The 21,994-nt window shown below is 53.9% G+C and overlaps 1 protein-coding gene across 1 annotated transcript in view; it reads right to left on the minus strand.

Annotated features, from left to right (window-relative positions):
• Positions 1–6,206: 6,206 nt before the first annotated feature.
• FAM83F (family with sequence similarity 83 member F) overlaps positions 6,207–21,994 on the minus strand; it is a 33,746-nt gene continuing 17,958 nt past the window's right edge. Inside the window, exons 2-5 of the mRNA XM_043882495.1 lie at positions 15,631–15,798; positions 14,996–15,117; positions 13,495–14,186; positions 6,207–7,812 (exon numbers count right to left, since the gene is read on the minus strand). Of these exons, the coding sequence (XP_043738430.1) occupies positions 7,763–7,812; positions 13,495–14,186; positions 14,996–15,117; positions 15,631–15,798 (1,032 nt within the window). The 3' untranslated portion in view covers positions 6,207–7,762. The remainder of the gene's footprint in view (positions 7,813–13,494; positions 14,187–14,995; positions 15,118–15,630; positions 15,799–21,994) is intronic.

The raw sequence follows: 21,994 nt of genomic DNA on the forward strand, positions 1-21,994 counted from the left end.
CTCCAGGAATTCTTCCCTGACCTCTACCCCCAGGTTGAGTTAAGTTCCTCCTTTGGGCTGCTACACCCTCTTTGCTTCTCCATCATCACGCTTGCCTTCTGTGTCCATCTTCTAGACATGGTTATCAACACCTTGAGGGCAGAGACCAAGTCTCTCTTATTACAGTGCCTGGGGCACAGGAATTTCTCAGTAAGTTTGTTTGGACTAACAGATGAATAAAAGCAAATGTTAAACACATGTTGGTTATTATGGCCCTCAGCACAGGGCTGGGCACCTTATGTAAACGTAAGGACACTTATGAGAACTTATGAAATAGGTGAAAACCAACAACCCCAGAATTTTTGTTAGGAATGGGGCTCAGTGGCAGCAATCTTGTTGGGGGTGTGGGCTGGGGGAGTCCTCCTGGCGGAACAGTGGCAAAGCAGTGAAGGATCACAGTGGTGACAGTTGGCAATTAGAGCTGGGAAGCGGGAGGAAAGTGGCCCTGGCCAGGGGTCCACCTGGCTTGCAGGCCAAATCCAGCCACTGTCTATTTTTGCACAACTCTTGAGCTGAGAATGATTTTTACAATTTTTAAAAAGTGGGTGGGAAAACGAAAAAATGGATAATATTTTGGCAGGCAAAAATGATACAAAATTCAAATTTCACGGTCGACAAAGTTTCATTGGAAAGCCACCCCACTGGCAATCACAGTGCTTTCAGGCTTTACTACTGCAGCGGATGTGGTTGTCACCGACCCCCTATCCTCCACGTCCCTAAAGTCTAGAACGTCTACTCTGTGGCCATTTTATAGGAAATTTGCTGAGCCCTGGCCTCAACCTTCTTCGGTCAGCCCCAGGAGGAACGCGAGGCGCTGCGAGCAGCCACCAGGGGTCAGCATCGCCCCGCGGAGCCTCGGCCAGGCGCTCCTTCCGGACCTGCAGCCTCCGGTCCTGCGCACCCACGCCGGCCCTGGGCCTCCTCCCGGTCCATCCCCGGGAGATGCCAGCTGTTGTGGCCGGCGAATGCGCGGAAAGGGTTAGAAGGAAGCTGGGGAGGGTCAGGAGCGTCGTGGAGGGTTCGGGACTGGCCCGGAGGTTCGGCGGGCCTGTCCGATGTCTATTTCCTTGGTTTGGGTTTCATTTGTATTTTGTATAGGAAGGAGTCGCCAAACAAATATTTTTAAAAAATTTTTACCCCAAACTAATCGGTCAAGAAAGGTTTGGGACTTTTGCACAACCAGTTAAGACGGTGGCCCTCTTGCAGGCTTGCAAGTAACAAACGCCGAGAGCTGGGGTGGGGGTGGGGTAAGCGGGCACCGAGGAGCTCGGGCCCTGAACAAAGGGAGCCGAGTAGCATCTCTGGAACTTTTCTTCCTCTTTCTTTGAGAACCTAGACCTGGAAACTTCTTCCAGGTGGACCAGCCTTTAACCCCACGTGCCAACTGTATACTGTGCTCAGTCGTGTCTGACTCTTTTGCATCCCCATGGATTGTAACCCACCAGGCTCCTCTGTCCATGGGATCTCCCAGGCGCAGGAATACTGGAGTGAGTTGCCTTTTCCTCCTCCAGGGGATTTTCCAGACCCAGGGATCCAACCCTCCTCTCCTGTGTCTCCTGCCTTGTCGGGAGGATTCTTTGCCGCTGAGCCACCTGGGAAGCCTGTGTTGGGCCAACTACTCACCATTGAAAGTGGCCATTTTCCCGGGAGGGAGCAGGGGAGAGCATCTAGAAGAGAATGTCCCAAGAGGTGAATGCTCCCCCGGCGCCCCCACCCCCACCCCCACCCCAAGCCACACACCACCAGAGGCATCAGCCCTTCTATCTTAGCCACTGAGCTGAGTGCTTCACTCCCCGGGGCCTCAGGAGAGTGGTACCAAGATTATCCCCATCATACTCGGATGGATGGGGAGCAGCTTGCTGGGTCATTTAGCTGATGTGTGCGGGAGTGGGGAAGCCTGCCTCCCTGCTCTGTACTCTCACTGCCATGAGCCTCAGTGAAGATGACAGCCAGCAGGATGGGCCCCCCAAGCTAAATCTGCGAGGGACTCCCTTGCTCACCATTCATCCTCAGGCCTGGCACGCAGTAAATATCCATTGAATGAACAGATGAATAAAGCCTTCCAGGTACCGCAGTGAAATGCCTTTCCTTGTCCAATTGCCCAGCTTCCAAGACTTCCAGGAGGAGATGAGCCAGGGAGTCCAGCCGCTCCTCAGAAAGTGAGGGCCCCCAGGCACGGTTCTTGGCTCTTTGCACGGGATGGGAGGTGCTTTTCCCGTGCTTGTGCCCAGAGGACCATGGCCTCTGCGGGCATGCTGCCTGTTCTTGCCTTTCCTCCCTTCCTCCTCCAGGTTACCCAGGCATTTGCTGGCTTCCGTAACAGGTCCTAGCAGGTCTCCTATGACATGAACATCTGTCTCTAGAGCTGCTTTCTAGTGGCTGCAGACAAGTGGCTGTCACTTGGAGAGACCATGGGATGCAGTGACAGTGCTCTAGGAGGGTCTGAATAACCAGGTTCGAGCCCTTCCCATGACTTGTTGGATGGCTGTGGACACATTTCCTCACCTCAAGACCCATCTCCTCCTCTTCTGCTTTTGTGTTAGCCTTTGCAAGAAGCACATAGACAGGGTCATTCCTGAGCAGCCAGAGAGGCCTGGAGACCTGGGCAATTGGGAGATGAAGGCTGTCCACTGAGGACACATGCTGAAAGGAGAAGCCTTCCCAGAGGATTTGATCAGGAAGGACTCCAAAGTCCTTAAGAAATTAAATCCTGTTTGGTTTCCCTGTCCAGTGTCAGGAGTCAGGAATAAAACTGAAAGGTCAAAGGGACTTCGCTGGTGGTCCAGTAGTTAAGACTGCGCTCTTCCAACACAGGGGACACAGGTTCAATCCCTGGTGGGGGAACTAAGAGCCCACGTGCCGTGTGTCAGAACCAAAAAAAAAAAAGACTGAAAGGTCATGATCGATTCCGGAGCTTCTGACACTACCCACAAGTATGAGCCTGACTTATTCTCTGTATCACATGGCTGTCAAGTGTTCAATCATCTAATGAGTCATTACTAAGCAGATACTGCGGACACGACGGTGAGGCAGAAAGATGGTGTCCCGTCTCCAGGCACAGAGTGGGTGTGTATCGTTTCAGGCAGAAGCATAGAGCAGGCAGTGGGAGGCAGGGCCTTCCTCATTTCAGAGCCGGGAGGGCAGAAGCTTCACAGAGGAGGGTTGAGTCAGTCAGACCTGTCCAACTTTTCAAAGCCTTCTGGCTGATCCAGTGATGCCCTCCTCCCTGCCCCCCCACCCCCGCGCCCCAGAAAACACGCTAACATCCACCCCACCACCTCCTAAGGTGTGCGTCCTCTCCACCGTGGCCTGGCTCAGCTTCCTGAACCCAGGGGGCCTATTCTGCACCACACCTCCTTCTGCTGCTGCAACAGCAGTGCAGACGATGACGGTGACAGCCGCTGGGTCCTCCAGGCGGGAAGGACGGTGGCGCACAGCCAGGCGATAAACTATACACATAGCGCATGGCAGGGCTAATTAGCTGCTAAGGGGGCTTCGTCAGTGTTTACTCGGGACGTGTCATGGCACCCCAAGGAGCAGTCCCCACTGGCCTGCGTGGAGGAGAGTGGATGTCTCTCTGCTGTCAGCCCTGGCTGCCTTTGGAGGTGGGGATGTGGCTGGGCAACACACAGGTAATGCCCATCGGTGCTGTCTGTGTAGGACTTTAACTGAGACTGAAGGAAGGGGAACAGACTGGGAGGAAACGCGGCCGGGCTCTGAGTGGAGGAAGACAGATGTGTGCACATAAACGCACCTGTTCCGGGGAGTCCAAGGTGGGGACCAGCTAAGCTAGGTAACTAGAATGAAGATGGAAGATGCTATTGTGTCAGTCACAGAAAGCAAAATCTTTGGCAAGTCAACCAGTCTCTCTGGGCCAAAGTGTCCTGTCAAACAAAAGGAATGGTTTTGCAGGAGATACGCCCAGGAAAGCAGCCCAGGGAGGAGCACGTGGCCTTTCCAACTGAGCTCAAAGAGCTCTTTTTCAACTGGGACCATTTAAACCCCCTGGGACACTGGGAGCTATTAAACCCCCTGGCAACATCGGGAGCTATTTTTGGTGGTCTCACCTGAAGGGGGCTGTAGCTTTCCCCGGTGACTCAGACAGTAAAGAGTCCGCCTGCAATGCGGGAGACCTGGGTTCAATCCCTGGGTTGGGAAGATCCCCTGGAGGAGGTCATGGTAACCCACTCCAGTATTCTTGCCTAGAGAATTCCATGGACAGAGGAGCCCAGCGGGCTACAGTCCACGGGGTCGCAAAGAGCTGGACACGACTGAGTGACTAAAACACACTTCTGTTATGAAGGTGCTTCTGGTAGTCAGTAGGGGGAGGGTGGGGTTGCTGCTAGGCATTCTACCGCATGCAGGACAGACCCTCTCCCAAGAGAGAATTTGGGGTCCCGGGTGTCACTGATGTTGAAGGCAGGAAGCCCTCAGCTGGAGGACAGACTTGGGTCTGCGGGGCTGTAGGACGGTGAACAGTGTCCTCCTGGTCTGAAAAACAGAAGCGGTTAAGAGCTGAGTTGCTTATCACACAACTTTGTGAGGCTCAGTCTCCAGAACGGGAGGCTCCAGGCTTTGTGAGGCTCCAGGCTCAGAACAGGAAAACTTCCTGTTCACTATGGAAAGGGCCTTTCCCCGAACTTTTTCTTAGTTTGAAACCTGCAGGTATGGGACTTCCCTGGTGGTTCAATGGCCAAGACTCTGCCATCCCAATACAGGGGGCTGGGGTTTGATCCCTGGTCAGGGAACTAGATACTACGCTGCAACTGAAGATCCTGCGGGGGGTGGGTGGGGGGGGTGGAATTCCCGCGTGCCGCAACCAAGACCTGGCACAGCCAAATAAGTAAATAAATATAAAAAAGAAAGAACGAGACCTTCGGGTAACTGAAGCACCTAGCAGAGTGACTGGCATATAGGAGGTGTTCATAAGTTAAAAAGAGAAAAAAAAGTCACAGTAAAGAGAAAAAATAGCCCCCACCCCACTTCTGGGCTGATTTCCTCCCTCTCAAGGCTGCCTTCCTGGTCTAGCCTTTCTTTCTCTTAGGGTCCATACAGGCACAGAGTAGTTCTGTTGGCTGAGGCCATCTCAAAAGCACCCCTGAAGGATCAGGGCTAACCAGACCCCGAGGATGGCTGACAAGGGAGACTGGGAAGTTTTGCAAAATGTCAAGGGAAAGCCCCCCACCCCCAACCCCCGTGCAGGAGTCCCGCCTTCTCGCTCCAAGGGGGCGAGGTCACAGACCTCAAGGGCTCCTGCTCCCCCGAGGTCGGTCTCTCAGGGGGCTGTGCTGGTTGGTGGCACTGTCTACAGAGGGCGCACTCTGAGAGTGGGCAGCTTGGCGACCGGGGTGAGGTGGGGGCCGAGAAGCCAGGCCCCGCACCCAGAGCACTGTTTCTTCCCCATTCCTCCCAGAGCCCTACGGACGTCACCAGCCTTCTGGAAGCTGCTGCGGAGGGACCAAGGGCATGATCCATCCTTGAACTTGCCGTCCAACTGGGAAGGCCAGATGTCCCCCTGAGATTTGATGACAGAGGGAATATTTCACCAAGTGTGTGCAAATGCTGGAACCGAGAAGCTGAGAGGCAGAACAGAGGGGCTGGAGCTCAGGCAGACAAGCTGCTTTTAGGACTGCAGGGTCCTCAGCCATGAGGCTGGCTCGCCCAAACCTCTGTAAGGACGGGGAGCGGTGTCCTGTCACAGGCCAGCGTTCTTCCCGGGACACTGCGCTGTGTCCTCCTCGACGTGTGGTCTCCCACCCTGCTTGGCTTCTCTGAAGAGAGTGAGAACCACCCTGGGCTGGCTCAGCGAGAAGCCGGGGCAGGATGGACGGCCTGGCTCAAGGCTGCAGAGACTTGGGACCTCCAGTCTGGAGCCTCCTGCATGTCAGCGGAGGGAAGGGAACTAGGCCTCCTTAGGGTGGGAGACAGGAAAAAGATTTGGTGGGCTTACTTCTTCTTCTAGGGGAGGCATGGGCAGCCCTTGGCGCAATCACTTAGGAGCTGGTCCCTTCCTCTGGCCTCCAGAGGTGTCCACTCTGCCCACCAAGGGCGCTCTCTCCACACAGACACCTTGAGCCGAGGTGTAGCCCCCCCCGCCAACCTTGTTTGCCACCTCCCCGCTCCTTTCCCCTCTAGAACAAGCAGGGCCATGTCGCCAGGCCTTGGCACATAAGGAAATAGTTCCCAGGAAGTGTTTAATCCTCACACAAGCTCAGGGAGTTGGGGTGGGGGGTGGGTCAGGTCCCTCAGCCCCCTACCCCCTCCGGGAACCAGGTCCTCCCTTCCTTCCCCTGCCCTCCTCCCGCCCACCTGGGAGGCCAGGCTCCTCTCGGAGGATGCTCGGGGCTCCCCTGCTCCCACTGCCAGCAAGTGCAGGTGTGTGCACCACCTGAGCATGTGGCCCCTCCAAGGTGCTGCTGGTGCCCAGGGCTTTGCAGAAGGAAAGAGGCAAGGACGAGAGTTTGGCTCAGAAGGTAGGAGGCCGGGAGAGGCTGAGCGTGGTGCTTTTGCAGTTGCCGTAGCCCTGGGCTCTCCAGGCCCCCCAGCAACCCAGCCAGAAGAGGGGGCCGGCCTCAGCCCCTGTGGTCCGGCAGTTTCTCTTCTGTCCACTCACCAGCTCTCTCCGCAGATCTGCTCTGTCACACATATGAAGAGGGGGCAGTGTGCAATTTTTAGCTGGTCTTCCTGGCCTGGCCTCATGGCATTTAGGCCCGGGCCCTTAGAAGCCAGGGAGGCTGAGGCGCCTCGGTACAGTCCGGCTTTGGCAGGAGGTCAAGGCTGGTCTTTGGCCAACGTGTAACTAGAGAAGGCATGCACATCCTGGCTGGTGAGGGGGACCGAGGGCCAGCCCTGGGTCCTAGGGTGGAGGGAAGGCAAACACTCCTGAAGATGGGGCCCAGCCTCCCACACCACCAGAGCATCAGCCAGGGTCTCCCTGCTTTGGAGCTGCAGATCAAGGCACAAAAGGCTGGGGGGGGGGGGGGGCTCAGGTAAAGGCACTTGGGGAACCACCAAATCGGCTTGCAGCAGCCAAGGAGACCTGGACCATTCAGGATGGTGCTGGGGAGGGAAAGGAGACCCCAGCACCAGGGCTCTCAAAATGTCAGGGTCAAATTTTGCCCTCAATCCATGCAGAGTCTAGAGTAGGAGCCTGCAGAGACAGGCCAGGAAGGGCACAGTCCCCAGCCCCCAGCCATCCTTGCTGAATCTCCCAACTAGAGTTCAGAAGCTCAAGTGAGAAGAAGCTCGGGTTCCTGGCTCAGAGCCCTGTCCTCGTCCCTTCTATTCCACCAGACCTCTTGGGGAACCAGCAGCACCAGGAAGCCCAGGGAAGGAGAGACCAGGGGACTGGAGCTGCCCCGGAGACCCCATCACATTCAGGTATAAAGATGTAGGCTCACCCCGCCTGGGGGCCTGCAGGGCAAGGCTGGCTCAGGGGAGGCAGCGGGCTGGGCATAAAGGAGAGCAGACACTAGTGAAGCTTCCACTTCATGTAAACAAGGGGTGAGCCCGGCCTGGCCACAACAGCCTTGTGGAGGCATGCAGTTGACTTGAGATGCTGCAGATCCTCACATCCAGGATACAGGGTCCCTGAGGCCAGGATGGAGGCTGCTGGGGTGGAAGGCCAATAGGGTCCGATGTGCAAACTGGCACAGGGTTTGAGCTGTGTCTCCAAAAGACAGGACGGGGGCGTCCACAGGTCCTCCGATAGCTGGCCCGCGGCTCAGGAGATCACGCAGTTGCTATTCTTGGCAGGACTGGGACTGCCTTTACCTGCAGAGACAAGGAACACAAGTGAGGGAAGTGTAGGTGAAGCACTCACTGGGCTGGCCTCCAGCACCTCTCCTATGCACCGACCACACTTCAAATTTGGGTGCTCACTGTCTCCCTCCCAAGCTGCTGAAACCAGCTCATAGGATCCTTATGAAAGTAAAATGAAAGGTCCTGTCCTGATGGCCTTATCAAGACCACCTCTGGTTGGGACATCAAGGGATCTGCCATCTCCTGGCCTCAGTAGGGTGGTTTGTGCATGCGTGCTTAGTCGTGTCCGACTCTTTGCGACCCCATGGACTGCAGCCTGCCAGGCTCCTCTGTCCATAGCATTATCCAGGCAAGAATACTGGAGTGGGTTACCATTTCCTACTCCAGGGGATCTTCCTGACCCAGGGATTGAACCTGCGTCTCCTAGGTTGGCAGGCAGGTTCTTCACTGCCGAGCCACTCTGGAAGCCCCAGCAGAGGCTCTATGCAGCATCACAGCTCACAAGCGCAACCACAGTCACTTTCGCGAATCCTTGGGGCAGTACTGCTGGGACGGGGTGTCCTCTGCCCGACCTGACAGTGGGGAGAGTGGGGCCAGCAGCCCCCAGAGCTGGCAGCGCCTATGCCAGTGCCTGGCCTGCATGGTGGTGCAGACACCAGGCTTAGGGGGCACAGGGAGCCTTTCATCAGGAGGAAAGAAGGGGGAGCGAGACACAGCTCTTCTCTTCCCAGGCCCCTTCCATGTGCTTCCACTGCCTTTACATCCCAGGCGGAGGCCGGCTGGGTTCCTGCTCTCAGACCAGCATCCCGTTGCTGCGAGGAGCCCTCCTGGGGTACTGACTGCCTCTGTCCTCTTTCCTCTCGTTCCTCTCCACACTGCCAGGGCCAGAGTTATCTCGCGGCGCTCACACCACCTTCCTGTATCACCTCAGCTGTGAATTTCACAGAGGTGGCGTCGGCCTCTTCTCCTGGGCCACTAGCAAGAATGACGCTGAAAAGGTCCAAGTAGAGCCCTTCCCCTGTCTGGCCGGGTAGGACTCAGGCCTTGGGACTCTCTGAGTGTCCAGCTGAACCTCCCTGGAGGCCATCCGAGAGCAGGTGGAGCATTGAGGAGGAGGGAGGGGAGCCGGACGACCGTGCCCACTGGCCATGGCTCCAAGGGGCCCAGAGCTGGGTGGTCCTCCAGTATCCATCCTCCCAGGGTGCTGAGGCTGCCTCTAGGGCCCTCTGTGTCACAGAGTCCCCTCACTTTGTCCACTGCTGCACCAGGAACTGAGGACAATGTCTGGCACAGAGCAGACAGTGCACAGATATACATTTGCTGAAAACAATGAACAATCAGGCAGAGGCAAGCTACGTACGGGTTCATGCCAATACTAACAGCAAGAGCAACCACAGTGGCATCAACGGATGGGGACCGAGTCACATACATGCCCTCACCCATGTAGATGGTGACAGAAGCCCTGGCCGGGCCCAGGAGAAACCAGCAGGGCAGGAGATTCTGACAGCTGCCAACAAGACCAAGGACACCTGCTGCTTTGCTTCCCAGTGGGCGGATCCTCAATCAGCTCCCCTCATCCGTGCCACGTGACCGAGGAGGCCCTGGCGGGCAATGGTGCTCAGGTTTATGGAATCAAAGCGCAGCCTGAGAACATCACCTGCGGCCTGACCTCAGGTTTGTTGTGGTTTAGTCGCTAAGTCGTATCTGACTCTTTGTGACGCCACAGACTGCAGCCCGCCACGCTCCTCTGTCCATGGCATTCTTCAGGCAAGAATACTGGAGTGGGTTGCCATTTCCTTCTCCAGGGGATCTTTCTGACTCAGGGATTGAACTTGCGTCTCCTGCCTTGGCAGGCAGATTCTTTACCTCTGAGCCACAAGGGCAGCCCTCCTGAGCTCAGGTCTGACACTGAGTGTTAAAACTCCATCTTGGCCAGACAGCAGTTGAGGATGCTCACCCTGGAACTGGAGGCCTGACCCCTGAAGGAGCTCTGAACCCTGGCAGCATTTACTGGGCCTTCCATCCCACACAGGGGACCAGACCGCCACCCGGGAAGTGACACGGGTAAATCTGAAATCTGGGAGCCCAGCGAGCACAGCCCTAGGAGCCAGACCACACTGCCAGCCAGGGTGGCCCATCCATGCGTGAACAGGGGACCTGGGAGAGCTCTGGAAAGGCACCTGTGGCTGCAGTCACGGCAGAGAACTCTGGGAACAAAATCCTGGGCCCTGGACTTCCCTGGTGGCCCACAGGTTAGTTAAAACTCCATGCTTCCAGTGCAGGGGTTGTGGATTTGATCCCTGGTGGGGGAAGCTGGGATCCCACATGCTGTGCAGTGCAACAACCAAAAATAATAATAAATTTAAAAGCCTGGGTTCAGGGGCTCTTGGAAGAGGGTGACCCAGAGGCACTCTCCTCTTCCTCTGCACCCGTGGGCACTTGGGGGAGAGTCAGCCATGTGTCCAGGCCTCTGGCCCTTCCAAATAGCCCTTAAAGACAGAGGGAAGATGCCCACCCTAACCTTCTGGAGACCACGTGACACTCTGTGTAAGGCCCTGGGAGGCAGGAGACCTGCCGCCCTTTTCTCCTCCGTGACTGAGGACACAGGGCCTCGCCTCTCTGCACCTCTGGGGTCTCGTCTGTAAAACGGCGCCATCAGGCAGGGCGGCCGTGTGAGGGCGTTTAGCACCATGTCCACCCAGCACACTCCAGGTGCTCAGCCAAAGCCTGTGCCTTCCTTCCTCCTCTTACCCTGCTGCACAAAAGTGCTGGCTGTGTCCCAGGGACTTCTCCAGGGGGACGAAGGGTGGGGGCGCTTCAGGACACCCCCTGGAACCTCCTCCCCCGACCCGGCAGCCCCCAAGGCAGAGCCTTGTCACCGGATCTGCTGCTCCAAGGGCCCCTGTGTGGGACAACACTCGGGCACTTGTTTAAAATGCAGATTTCTGAGCCCAGCCCGGTGGGACCGACTCCTCTCTCTTTTCACCAGGCTCTCTAGTGACTGCGGTCCCCTGAGGTGGGGTCTCTGCCCCTGAATCTGGAGCTCCTGGATGGGCGCAGGTGGCCGGCTCAGGGAAGATGCTGACCGGCAGCTAGCACAGGGGCAAGGAGAAAAGCTGCAAGGAAAGGCGCCTGGCTTCGACCAGCAGAGGGAGCTGTGGGCCTTCAAACCACCTGGCTGCCCTCAGCCGGCCCGCCAGACCCGAAGGAAGGGATTTCAGAAGGCTCTCCCGGGGCCCGCACTTGGGTGTGCAAAACTCTGCATGCTGTTTGACAACTGTATACTTCTTATCAAGCAGTTTTACAGGTTGTCACCTCTCAGCCTTCCTATTTTTCTCTCTTTCACCCACTCTGTCATCGTCCCGGGCTCTCTCCCTTAACAAGAGGGCAACAGAGACAGAAAGGATGGAGTCAGAATTGGAGCTCAGAAAGGGGCCTCTGGACCACCCCTCTCCCCAACCCCACAAGTTCAGCCCATCTCTCCTCTTCTCAACCAGGAAACAGCCCCAGGGAGGTGAAAGGATGTGCGCCGGCTTTGGGGAGCCAGGTACTAGGAACTGAGATCCATCTGATGGCTGTTTTGATGCTGCTCTCAGAGTTCACTGGAGGAGAGGGGTCCTTTCCTTGGAGGGGCCCTAAGGGAGCAGCTAACATGATTTCCTCCTTGATGGTGGTTCCAAGCATGCTAGGATTGCTAGTTCCAACCTCAGGGACCCCCGTCTGTCGGTAACCTGACCCTCTGGCATGTGAAGTCCTGCTAATAAGCTTTTGCTGCCTGACAGGAGGCAGTAAGCCAGTCAAACATTTGGGAGGCTGGAAGCCACCCAAAGGGCCTTTGGGGAGAGGAGTCTGTGCTTTCTGCCCTGCCTTCCAGAGGAAAGGCCTCAAGAGGGGCTTGAATTCCAGGTCCTTGGGGCGGGCTGCCTGTCCAGGTGTGCGGACACTGTGCTGGATGAGGCCGCTCTGCGTGTCTCCTAAGGGACAAAGCAGGACTACTGTGATCTCGCCAGACATCCCCGGTATGGGCCGCTGCACTCTCGCCCTTCTCTGTCTGTCTCTGGTTCGCGCTCTCTGGGTTTCAGGCACTCAGGGATGGAGCAGGTACAGGGCATGGTACCCGGCTGCTCGGCTGGCTACTGGCACCCCGTGAAAACGCTCAAGAGAGCAGCAGCATCAGTGACCGTCCAAGTCATCCAAGCAGGGGCACCGATGCTGAGACTCACTGAAGCAAACAGGAAGGGAGAAGATGAAGGCCTTTTGTTTCTATGGAGACAGCACCTTGGGGTGAGGGGCTGAAGGAAGAGAAAGCTTCTATCGCACCTCCAGTCAGGACGTGGCAAACGGTCCCTTTTGTGGTTGGGCCCACCCCTCCCCTTCCCTTCCCTGCCAGGTGTTCACCATGGCAACCCTTCTTCCAAACAAGAGGTGCAGAGCCGCAGCAGCAGCATCTGGTGCCGGGGGAGCCGGGGAGTCCCGGGGGGGTGGGACAGGCCCAGCTCCCCCTCCCTGGCAGGACATGGGCCCTGGCCTGGCTTTGTCCTGGCCCCTCTACCACTTCCTGTGCCCCGGGACCACGTCATTCACCTCTCTGAGCTTCCATCTGCCACCTCCGTGGTTGTCGTGAAAGCCAAGTGAGTGAGGCCGCGGCACACGGAGGTGCTCAATAAATGCTTCCTGGCTGAATGTAGCTCTAGCTCTGGCACTGCTGTTGTACCCAAATTCTCGGACACTCCAGGCCTGTCCTAATTCTAAGAGGCACGGACTGAGTGCGTCAGGCTCTGGGGCAGAGCTGGGGCGTCAGTGGAGGGGAAGACCTGCACTCCAGCCAGGATCAGGTCAAAGCCGGGGCCTGGAGGGTACCCAGGAATCCTGGAACGCAAGGCCCTGCCATTACCTGCCTAACCAGCCAGGGAGCCTGGTCTCACGGCTGCAAAGCCCCACAGCCAAGGAGGGAGACATCCCCACATGGAAACCCCTTCAATCCCAGAGATGCTGACATGAGAAAAGGTGCCGGCAGCAGCCCTGGCTGTCCCCGCCCCAGCCAGAAAAGGCCACTCTGGAGGCCGTTCCAGAGAAAGATAAAGGCCAGGACCTCTAGGGCATCCCAGAGAGATCCCCACCCACCCCCGCATCCCAGAAAGATACTACCAGCAGGAAGGATCTCTCCCAGAAGTAAGCAGCATGGCAAATACCATGTATCAAATGAACAAAGGAAGGACCCACGTCCAACTTTTACAAAAGAAGTGAGGAAAAGTGGGTCAGGGCACTGGTGGGGTGTGTCTGACCAGGACAACACCTGATCAGGCAAGGAACGAGAAGCTGAGGAGGAGCTCTAGGTTCAGAGGCGGTTTACAGGGGAGATGCTTCCCCGGCCTGTGGTACTAGTAACAAGAGCTCCCCGACGACTGCTGTGCCCAGCTCTGTCCTGAGCACTTCATGTCCTCGAGCAGCTGGGCCGGGCAGGATCACTCTCCCCCGCCTTTGGAGAAGGGGAACCTGGAGCTCTGAGCTGCAGTGCTGGCCCCAGGCCACACACGAGCAGAGGCCAGAGCGGGATGGGGACACGGGAATGGTGGGGCCTAGAGCTCTGTGCTCTCCTGCCCGGAGGCTGCCTGTCTGCAGAATCCGCAGCTACTAGAGCAGGGTCAGAGGCCTGGGGAGCCCTGGGCCTGGGGATGGTGGCGGACGACTCACCTGAGATGTCGGCACTGGAGCCCTCGTTGGGCCTCTTCCCCGTCATAAACTCCGCTTCAGCCAAGGCCTTGGGGGAGAGGGCGCTGGCCGTGCCGTTGGGCGCTGCGGGCCTCTTGGACCGTCGGCTGAAGATCCTGCTGCTGAAGCGCCTGCCCTCCTTGGCCAGGGTGGCCTCCCCGTTGGCGGCTTCTCCCTTGCTGTGTCGGGCAAGGGCCTCTCGGGGTCTGGACTTCAGGTCCGTGTGCGGGTGGGAGGCCCCCCGGCCGTCCCTCCGACTCAGTTCTCCCAGGGGCACCGGCTCCACGGGGGGCAGCACCTGCTTCAGGGTGGCCAGGTCGTGCAGGAAGCTCTCCAGGCGCCGGGCCGACTCGCCCTTGCTGCCCTCCTCCTGCCCCTCGGCGCGGCCGCTGGCCTCTTGCTGCTGCCGGGCGGCCCAGCGCATCATCTCCCCAGGCGGGGGGCGGCTGCCCGCCACCAGGGCGTACTTGGGGTTGATCAGCTTGCGCGCCACGGTGGAGGAGTAGTGGAGGGCAGGCCTGCCAGCGCCTCCTGCCAGGCCCAGCTGCTGGTACAAGTTCACCTCCTCGGAGATGGCGTACAGCTCCCGGAACTCCACATCGAAGGGCTCCACGTGCTGCCCCGTCAGGAGGAGGAGGAGGTTCCTGTCCACGTGCGAGGAACTCCAGGTGAAGCTAGGAACACGGGGGCAGAAAAGCAAGACACGTGTGCCCAGGGCGGCAGCCGCCGCCTGGCTAGCCCATCTCAGCACCCCCGCCGCCAGGCCCAGCCCGATCCACCAGGGAGGCGGGACGCCTTGCTGCTTTTGTGCCAGCTGTTTTCCTTCCACAGACCCAAATCCTCCCTTGGGCCCAGGTCTTGGCCTCACGTGCAGTAAAGCAGGCAGTGGGTGCAGGGCAAGGGGGAGAGAAGTCAGGCCTGGATCCAAACCTGCTTTCTGCCCTGCCTGCCTTGTAAAACGTGAGGCGTGTGGTCAGAGCCGTTGTGCGGCTAAAGTCCAACAACGTCGTGTACAGAAGGTTTCTCAGTTCCTGGCACAAACATACATTTAAAAGTAGAATCTGCAGCTGCCACTACTGTTACTAGCATTTCATTTCTTATTAGCTCTTCTCTGAATTTTTAGAGCACATGGCATCTGCAAAGCACCATACTTTAACCACGTAAGAGGGCTGATGCCATTTATTAATTGTTCCATCTGCTGGGGTCTCTTCCAGCCTCAAAATGCAGCCTGTTGTTGTGGACCGTGGAAGGCAGGCAGTCCTGAATGCTCAACAGAAGTTGACCATCTTTCTCGAATAGTCCATCAACCAGAGAGTTTGAGGGAAGGGGTTGGCCGGGGGGCTATTCTTTGCCATCAGAATAGACAGTGGCTCTTAGACTTACGACACTTAGGACCGTGGAGGCTCCAGTCTAGCATCCTTCTGAACGTGAACATTTCTGACCAAGAACAAAGACCGCCCCCCCACCCCCGGGCCCAACTCACCTGAAGGATCCAGTGGCTACTTTGTCCCCATCTACCATGAGGAACTTTGATGACAGGGTCCCCTTGATCTTCCCCATGGGCATGTAGAAGCCCACACCTGTCACAGAGCGGACACGGATATTCTGTTGGGAAGAGGAGAAGGGCACTGTCGCTCAGGCTGGGGGCCTAGAAGCTCTGTGCCGAGTATCTTCTTGGGCAAAGGATGAACCCTCTTGTCTACGGGGTCCTGCCTGCTGGCTCTTGTCTGCACTTGACTCTGCTTCCTAGGGCCCGAGGAGGTCAGCAAATCTTGCTTTGGGTACGGACGGGCCCAGGGCAACCCTGGTCTGCTCTCAAAGCTCCTCGGCAGAGAAACACAGCCCTACCTTCAACCCTGACCATGACTCTGCGGGCTGAGCACCCAAGACTGGGCCAGAGCCTGCCCCCTCAGCTTCAGCAGTCTTGGGATAAAATGTTAAGCTGGGTGTGCAGTTTAGGGTTATCAGTTCACGAGGCAAGGTTTTAGATAGAAGGAAGGGGGTTGGCAGTGCTGCTCACCTGGACCCCTGAACTGGGGAGCAGGCCGAGGAAGGGGCAGAGGGGGTTTCCATCCCACTTCCTTCCCACCCCCACCCTGCCCCAGGGGTACAGCTTACCCGAACACGGAAGTCAGGGAGCTCCAGGCCCTGACACATCTCCAGGAAGTAGCTCACGCCCGCCTCGTCCAGGATGATGTACACTGGGACCCGGCGCTTGGAGGCGGCATCCACAATGTCTTGGAAGATCTCGCCATCGGTGAAGAGGTCCATAACCACAGCAATGACCTGGATAGGAAGGGGTACTGGTAAGGCACGTGGTGACTGCACCTCTAGAGAGTCACGCCGTGGCCTGCGGAGGACCAGCGGGGCTGGGGTAATTGGTGCCCAAGAGTCAGAAATGCCATCTGCACCCCCCGCGCCCCCAGTGCCTACCCTGGGGATTTCCCAGCAACTCTTCAGAAGCCGTATCAGGGGAGATCTAGGAGGCTGAGGAGAGCTGGTCCTGGTGTCCTTGGGAAATAAGCAGGCTCAAGAGGCTGCAGTCACGGAGAGGCGTAGGACGGACCAGCTCCACAAGCTGCAGATCTGCTCAGATACGACTTTCTCTGCAGACCCGAGCGCTTTGATGTCCCTGCAGCTGTGCAAAGCCCTGCGCTTCCCTGAGCACAGATTCGGGCAGAGCTCCAGTTGGCTCAGGCTCCCTTGGCCTCCAGGGGTCCAGCCATCCTGCTCCATCCTCAAAACAAGGTCCCTGCCTCTGCTGGCTGTTTAGTCACTAAATCGTGTCTGACTCTTGTGATCCCATGGACTGGAGCCTAACAGGCTCCTCTGTCTGTGGGATTCTCCAGGCAAGAATAGTGGAGTGGGTTGCCATTTCCTATGCCAGGGGATCTTCCCGATGCAGGGATCAAACCCAGGTCTCCTGCATTGCAGGACGATTCTTTACCATCTGAGCCATGACTTCCAGAAGCCAGTCTTGATTAGTCATCCTGGGAAGGAAGGCCTTCTGCAGCCCGAGGCAGCTTTGCCTTTCTTACCTCAGCCGCCTCACTTTCCTACACAAACAAACCTTGTTCCAGGACTTCCCTCGCAGCCCAGTGGATAAGACTCTGTGCTTCCACTACAGGGGGCACTGGTTTGATCCATGGTCAGGGAATTAAGATCTTGCATGCCATGTGGTCAAACAAACAAACAAACAAACAACCCTTCTTCCACTCCAGAGGCAGGGTTTTCTTGCTGGCCCCAAGCACTGTGTCCGTGATGCAGAGGAAAGGGCATGCTTTGGGGTCAGAGAGATCTGATTATAACCACTTTCCACTCCTGTAACCTTAGGCAAGCCCCTTAACCATGATGAGCCTCTGTTTCCTCATCTGCCAAGTGTGGATACTCTGTACCTGGTACATTTGGCATCAGGATTAGCAATGACATCTGTAAGCATCAAACACAGTGCCTCAATAAATGGTAACCACCGTGTGATCGAAGGAGGCTGCTCATGGTTGTAACTGAATGCCCGAACTCTGAAGTCGGGCAGACCAGGCCTGGTACACCAACGCCACTGCTGACTCATCAGTGCCCAGCTTCCTTGGCAGCAAAATGGAGCTAATAGTAGCACCTGTCTCAAAGGGCTGTTGAGAAGGCTTAGAGAAGTAAACTGTGAAAGCGTTTAGCAAAGTGCCTGGCACATGTTAAACTCAGTAAGTGTATCCTCCGCCACCATGACCTTCATGTGTGCTCTGCCATTATCTTTCCCTCTAAAGACCGCCCCCAACACCATTTATGCAGTGTTACAGAAGGCTCTGCTTAGCGCCTACATTTACTGTTTTTTAACAGTATAATTGCTCTGGGTTTCCTTGGTGGCTCAGACAGTAAAGAATCTGCCTGCTAATGTAGGAGACTCAGGTTCAATCCCTGGGTCAAGAAGATCCCCAGGAGCAGGGCATGGCAACTCACTCTAGTATTCTTGCCTGGATAATTCTACAGACAGAGGAGCCTGGCGGGCTACAGTCCATGGATTTGCAGAGTCAGACACGACTGAGCCACTCACACACACACACAATTGCTTTACAGAGTTGTGGTAGTTTTTGCCGAACAACAACGTGAATCAGCTACATATATCTCTTGAGCCTTCCTCCCATCCCTGTAGGTCCTCACAGAGCACTGAACTGGGCTCCCTGTGCTAGACAGTAGCTTCCTGTTAGCTATCTATTTTACACACAGTAGTGTATATATGTCAACACTCTCAATTCGTCCCACCCTCTCCTTCCCCACTGTGTCCACAAGCGCTCTACATTTAATACTCAATCATTCACATAAGTAACATTTGCTGAGCCCCACTGGCAGAGGGAGGACCTAAAGACAAATAAACCGTAGTGCCTAACTTCAAGGGGTTAATCCAGTTGGAATCATAAGACATCCACACAGAATAACATGACATAAGGGAAAACGAGATAAATGCCTTACGAGATGCACAAATGACACGGTGTGAATTCAGAGGAGGAGTGGGAGGAAGAGAAGGAGGGATTTAGGGAGGGGGGAGTTGAAAGGTTACTTTCAGTCAGGGGAGACCAGAAAGGTTTCACCATGGAAGCAGAAAACTGAAGAATGGGCAGCCTTGGGCACCATGAGAAATGAGCCAAGAATGAAACCAAGTGGGGAAGCGGGAAGGGCTGCCATGCATGGGCAAGTAGGTAGTGCACTGCACCCAGGGCTGAGGCGGTGAGTGGGAGCTGAGCCTGCTGAGGAAGAGAGGCCCTTTTCTAATCTGCACACGGGTGCCACCTGGGCTACCCAGGGCCTCAGAGGCGAACGTTCCAGGCAAAGGACACAGCACAAGCCATGGCACTGAAGACAGGCGTGACTGACGAAAACAGGAGATACAAGCAAAATCTGCATGAGAAAAGAGAAACCACCATAGACATGTTAGGGCTTCCCTGGTGCTTCTGGTGGTGAAGAGTCTGCCTGCAGCGCGGAAGACCTGGCTTCAGTCCCTGGGTGGGGAAGATCCCCTGGAGGAGGGCATGGCAACCCACTCCAGTATTCTTGCCTGGAGAATCCCCATGGACCCAGGAGCCTGGCGGGCTACAGTCCGTGGGGTCGCAAAGAGTCGGACGCGACTGAGCGACTAACACTTTCACTTTCACTTTTTAATAAATTCTTACTATTCAAGAAAGGGTAAAAATGGTAAAAAGAATAGGACCATTTACACATTGATGAATTTGAAAATGATGTGGATAAGTCATAAAAGTGAACTAAACTTATCAACTATATTTCAAGTTTTTAAAAAGCATAATCAAGTAAGGTTTATTCTAAAAATGTAAGGATTATTCAACATCAGAAGTATATTAGTTTATAATACTTACAGTGTAAAAGAGGGAAAATCATATATTACCCTAAGTTTTTAAAAAAGTATCTGATAACACTATTTATAATTAAAATTCTCAAAAAACTAGGAATAGAAAGAAACTTCCTTATCATGATAAAGGCTAGCTACTAAAAAACCCTCTTGAAACATACTTAAACTTGCATTCCCTTTAAATCCTAAGCAAGTTGAGAATATTCACCTATCACTACTACTGTTCAGAACAGTTCAGCTGTCGAACTGCTGTTGTACTGTAAGTCCTGAACAATGCAATATGCCAAGAAAAAGAAATGAGCTGGAAGCATTAAAAGAGACAAAACTATCAGTATTTAGAGATGATATTTTTATTAAAAATCCAGTAGGATGCAGAGAAAAACGTTTAGAAGTAATAGGAGAATTTGGCAAAATTTCCAGATACAAGTAAAACAAAAAGCAATAGCATTCTTCTAATATAGCAATGATCAATTTTTCTTAAAAAAAAAAAAAGGGAAAATAAGATCCATTCAAAATTATAATTTAAGCAGGTAATATTTAGGAATTAATACCTCTATGGAGAAACTTAGAAAATTCTATTAAAGGACAGTTAAAATTATTTGAGTAAATAAGATAAATCATGTTCATGGATAATAAGATTCGATCTTTTAAAAATCCAGTCCTCATATTAATAAGATCTAATACAATTCCAATGAACAGTCAGTAAATTTTTGTTTGAGGCGCTCAGATATTTCAAAGATGTGAGGAAGAATGAAGATCCACAATAGCTAAGTCAATTTTGAAAAAGAAAAGCTAAAAGGGCACACTTGTCCTAGTAGATAATAAGACATACTGTAGTGTCAAGGTAATAAGAACTGTGGTACTGAGGTAGGAAAGAACTGACAAATAGACCATGGAACAGAATGGAGAGACCAGAAATATATTCGGACCTACACACATGCATAAACTTTAAGTCTGGTAGAGGTAGAATCACAACTCAGTGGAGAAAGGATGCTATGTGCTATTGGGACAATCGTCATACTAAACAGAGAAAAACAAAATGGATCCCTATCTCATACAATGTACAAAGGTGGATTTCAGGTAGGCTGTACCACCTAAATGTGGAAGATAAAGCTAATAAAGGAATTCATGAAATGTAGGAAAATATCTTCCTGACATAGGAAAGAAAGGATTTCTTAGGATTCCAAAAGCATGAATCATAAGACAAAAATTTTAAAAATGCCTTTAGCAAATTAGGGATTTTCTGTTCAAAGAAAGATGTCAATAGACAAAGGGAACTGGAGGTGACAGAAAATACCTGCAATGTCTACAACCAAAAGAAATTAATAACATACAAGAGATTCCTGCACATCAGCAAGAAAAAGACAGAAGATTAATCAGAAAAATGGGCAAAGGCTATGAATAGGCAGTTCCTTGAGGAGAAGATACCTGAATGGCTAATAAGTATATAAAGAGAAGCAGACCTCATAAGTAATCAGAAAGATTCAAATTAAAGCCAAGAGATAGTAATAAGAGTAAATGCAACTTTTAAAAATTTTATCAGTTCAGTCGCTCAGTTGCTCAGACTCTTTGCGACCCCATGGACTGCAGCATGCCAGGCTTCCCTGTCCATCGCCAGCTCCTGGAGCTTGCTGAAACTCATGTCCATCGAGTTGGTGATGAATAAAATAAATTAAAAAAGCAAAGAGATAAGAGAGATACCACTTTACAACATGAACTAAAAACCAGAATGCTGGACAGTTCTAAATGTTGGTGTGAGAAAAGGGGACCCTCATTCACTGTGGGGGGGATGGAACACTAGTACAGCTGTTTCTTAGGGCAACGGGCAGAGAGTTTCATGGATTTAAGATTGTGCACACCTAGAAGACTAAATATTAAAAAAAAAAAAACTAAGATCATGGCATCTGGCCCCATTACTGCATGGCAAATAGAAATGGAAAAGGTGAAAGTAGTGACAGATTTCCTCGTCTTGGGCTCCAAAATCACTGCAGACGGTGACTGTAGCCATGAAATTAGAAGATGATTGCTTCTTGGCAGGCAAGCGATGACAAACCTAGACAGTGTGTTGAAAAGCAGAGACATTACTCTGCCAACAAGGGTCTGTATAGTCAAGGCTATGGTCTTCCCAGTGGTCACATACAGTTGTGAGAGCTAGACTGTAAAGAAGGCAGAACACCAAAAAATTGATGCCTTTGAACTGTGGTGCTAGAGAAGACTCCTGAAAGTCGCTTGGACAGCAAGGAGATCAAACCAGTCAATCTTAAGGGAGATCAACCCTGAATATTCACTGGAAGGACTGATGCTGAAGCTCCAGTATTTTGGTCATCTGGTGCGAACAGCCAACTCATTGGAAAAATCCCTGATGCTGGGAAAGATTGAGGGCAAAAGGAGAAGAGGGCATTAGAGGATGAGATGGCTGGATGGCATCACCGATGCAATGAACATGAACTTGGGCAAACTCCTGGAGATGGTGAGGGACAGGGAGGCCTGGCAAGCTGCAGTCCATGGGGTCACAGAGAGTCAGACACAACTGGACAAACAACAGCACACCTAGAAGCCAGAAAGCAGTACACTCTTGGCTACACACTCAGGGGAACCTCTTGGATCTTTGTCCAGGTCTATCGGGGGCAGGAACAAAGACATTCACTATAGTTTTCTATGGGATAGCAGAGAGATGGCAACAACTTAGATGTGCATCTCTAGAAGAATGGGTGAATGTGAGGGATGCTGAGGACAGAGTGCTCTACGGCAGACAGAAGCAATGGACGAGTTACATGTGGAGAACTTGGAGAGTTCTTCTGAAATGGATGTGCGTGTGTGCATGCTCAGTTGTGTCTGACTCTTCGGCACTCCACGGACTACAGCCCGCCAGGCTCCTCTGTCCATGGGATTTCCCAGGCAAGAAGACTGGGATGGGTTGCCATTTCCTACTCCAGGGGATCTTCCCCACCCAGATGCATCTCCTGTATCTCCCACATTGGCAGACAGATTCTTTACCACTAAGCCACCTGGGAAACCCTTAAAATGGATAGTTGGATTTAAAATGTTAGAGCATGTGATCTATAGCCCAGTACCATTAATGTAAATCGAAGTACACTACATAAGATAACTCTTCATGTTTTTCAAGGA

The sequence above is a fragment of the Cervus elaphus genome, chromosome 22 (assembly GCF_910594005.1).
Source record: "Cervus elaphus chromosome 22, mCerEla1.1, whole genome shotgun sequence".
Classification (NCBI taxonomy): domain Eukaryota; kingdom Metazoa; phylum Chordata; class Mammalia; order Artiodactyla; family Cervidae; genus Cervus; species Cervus elaphus.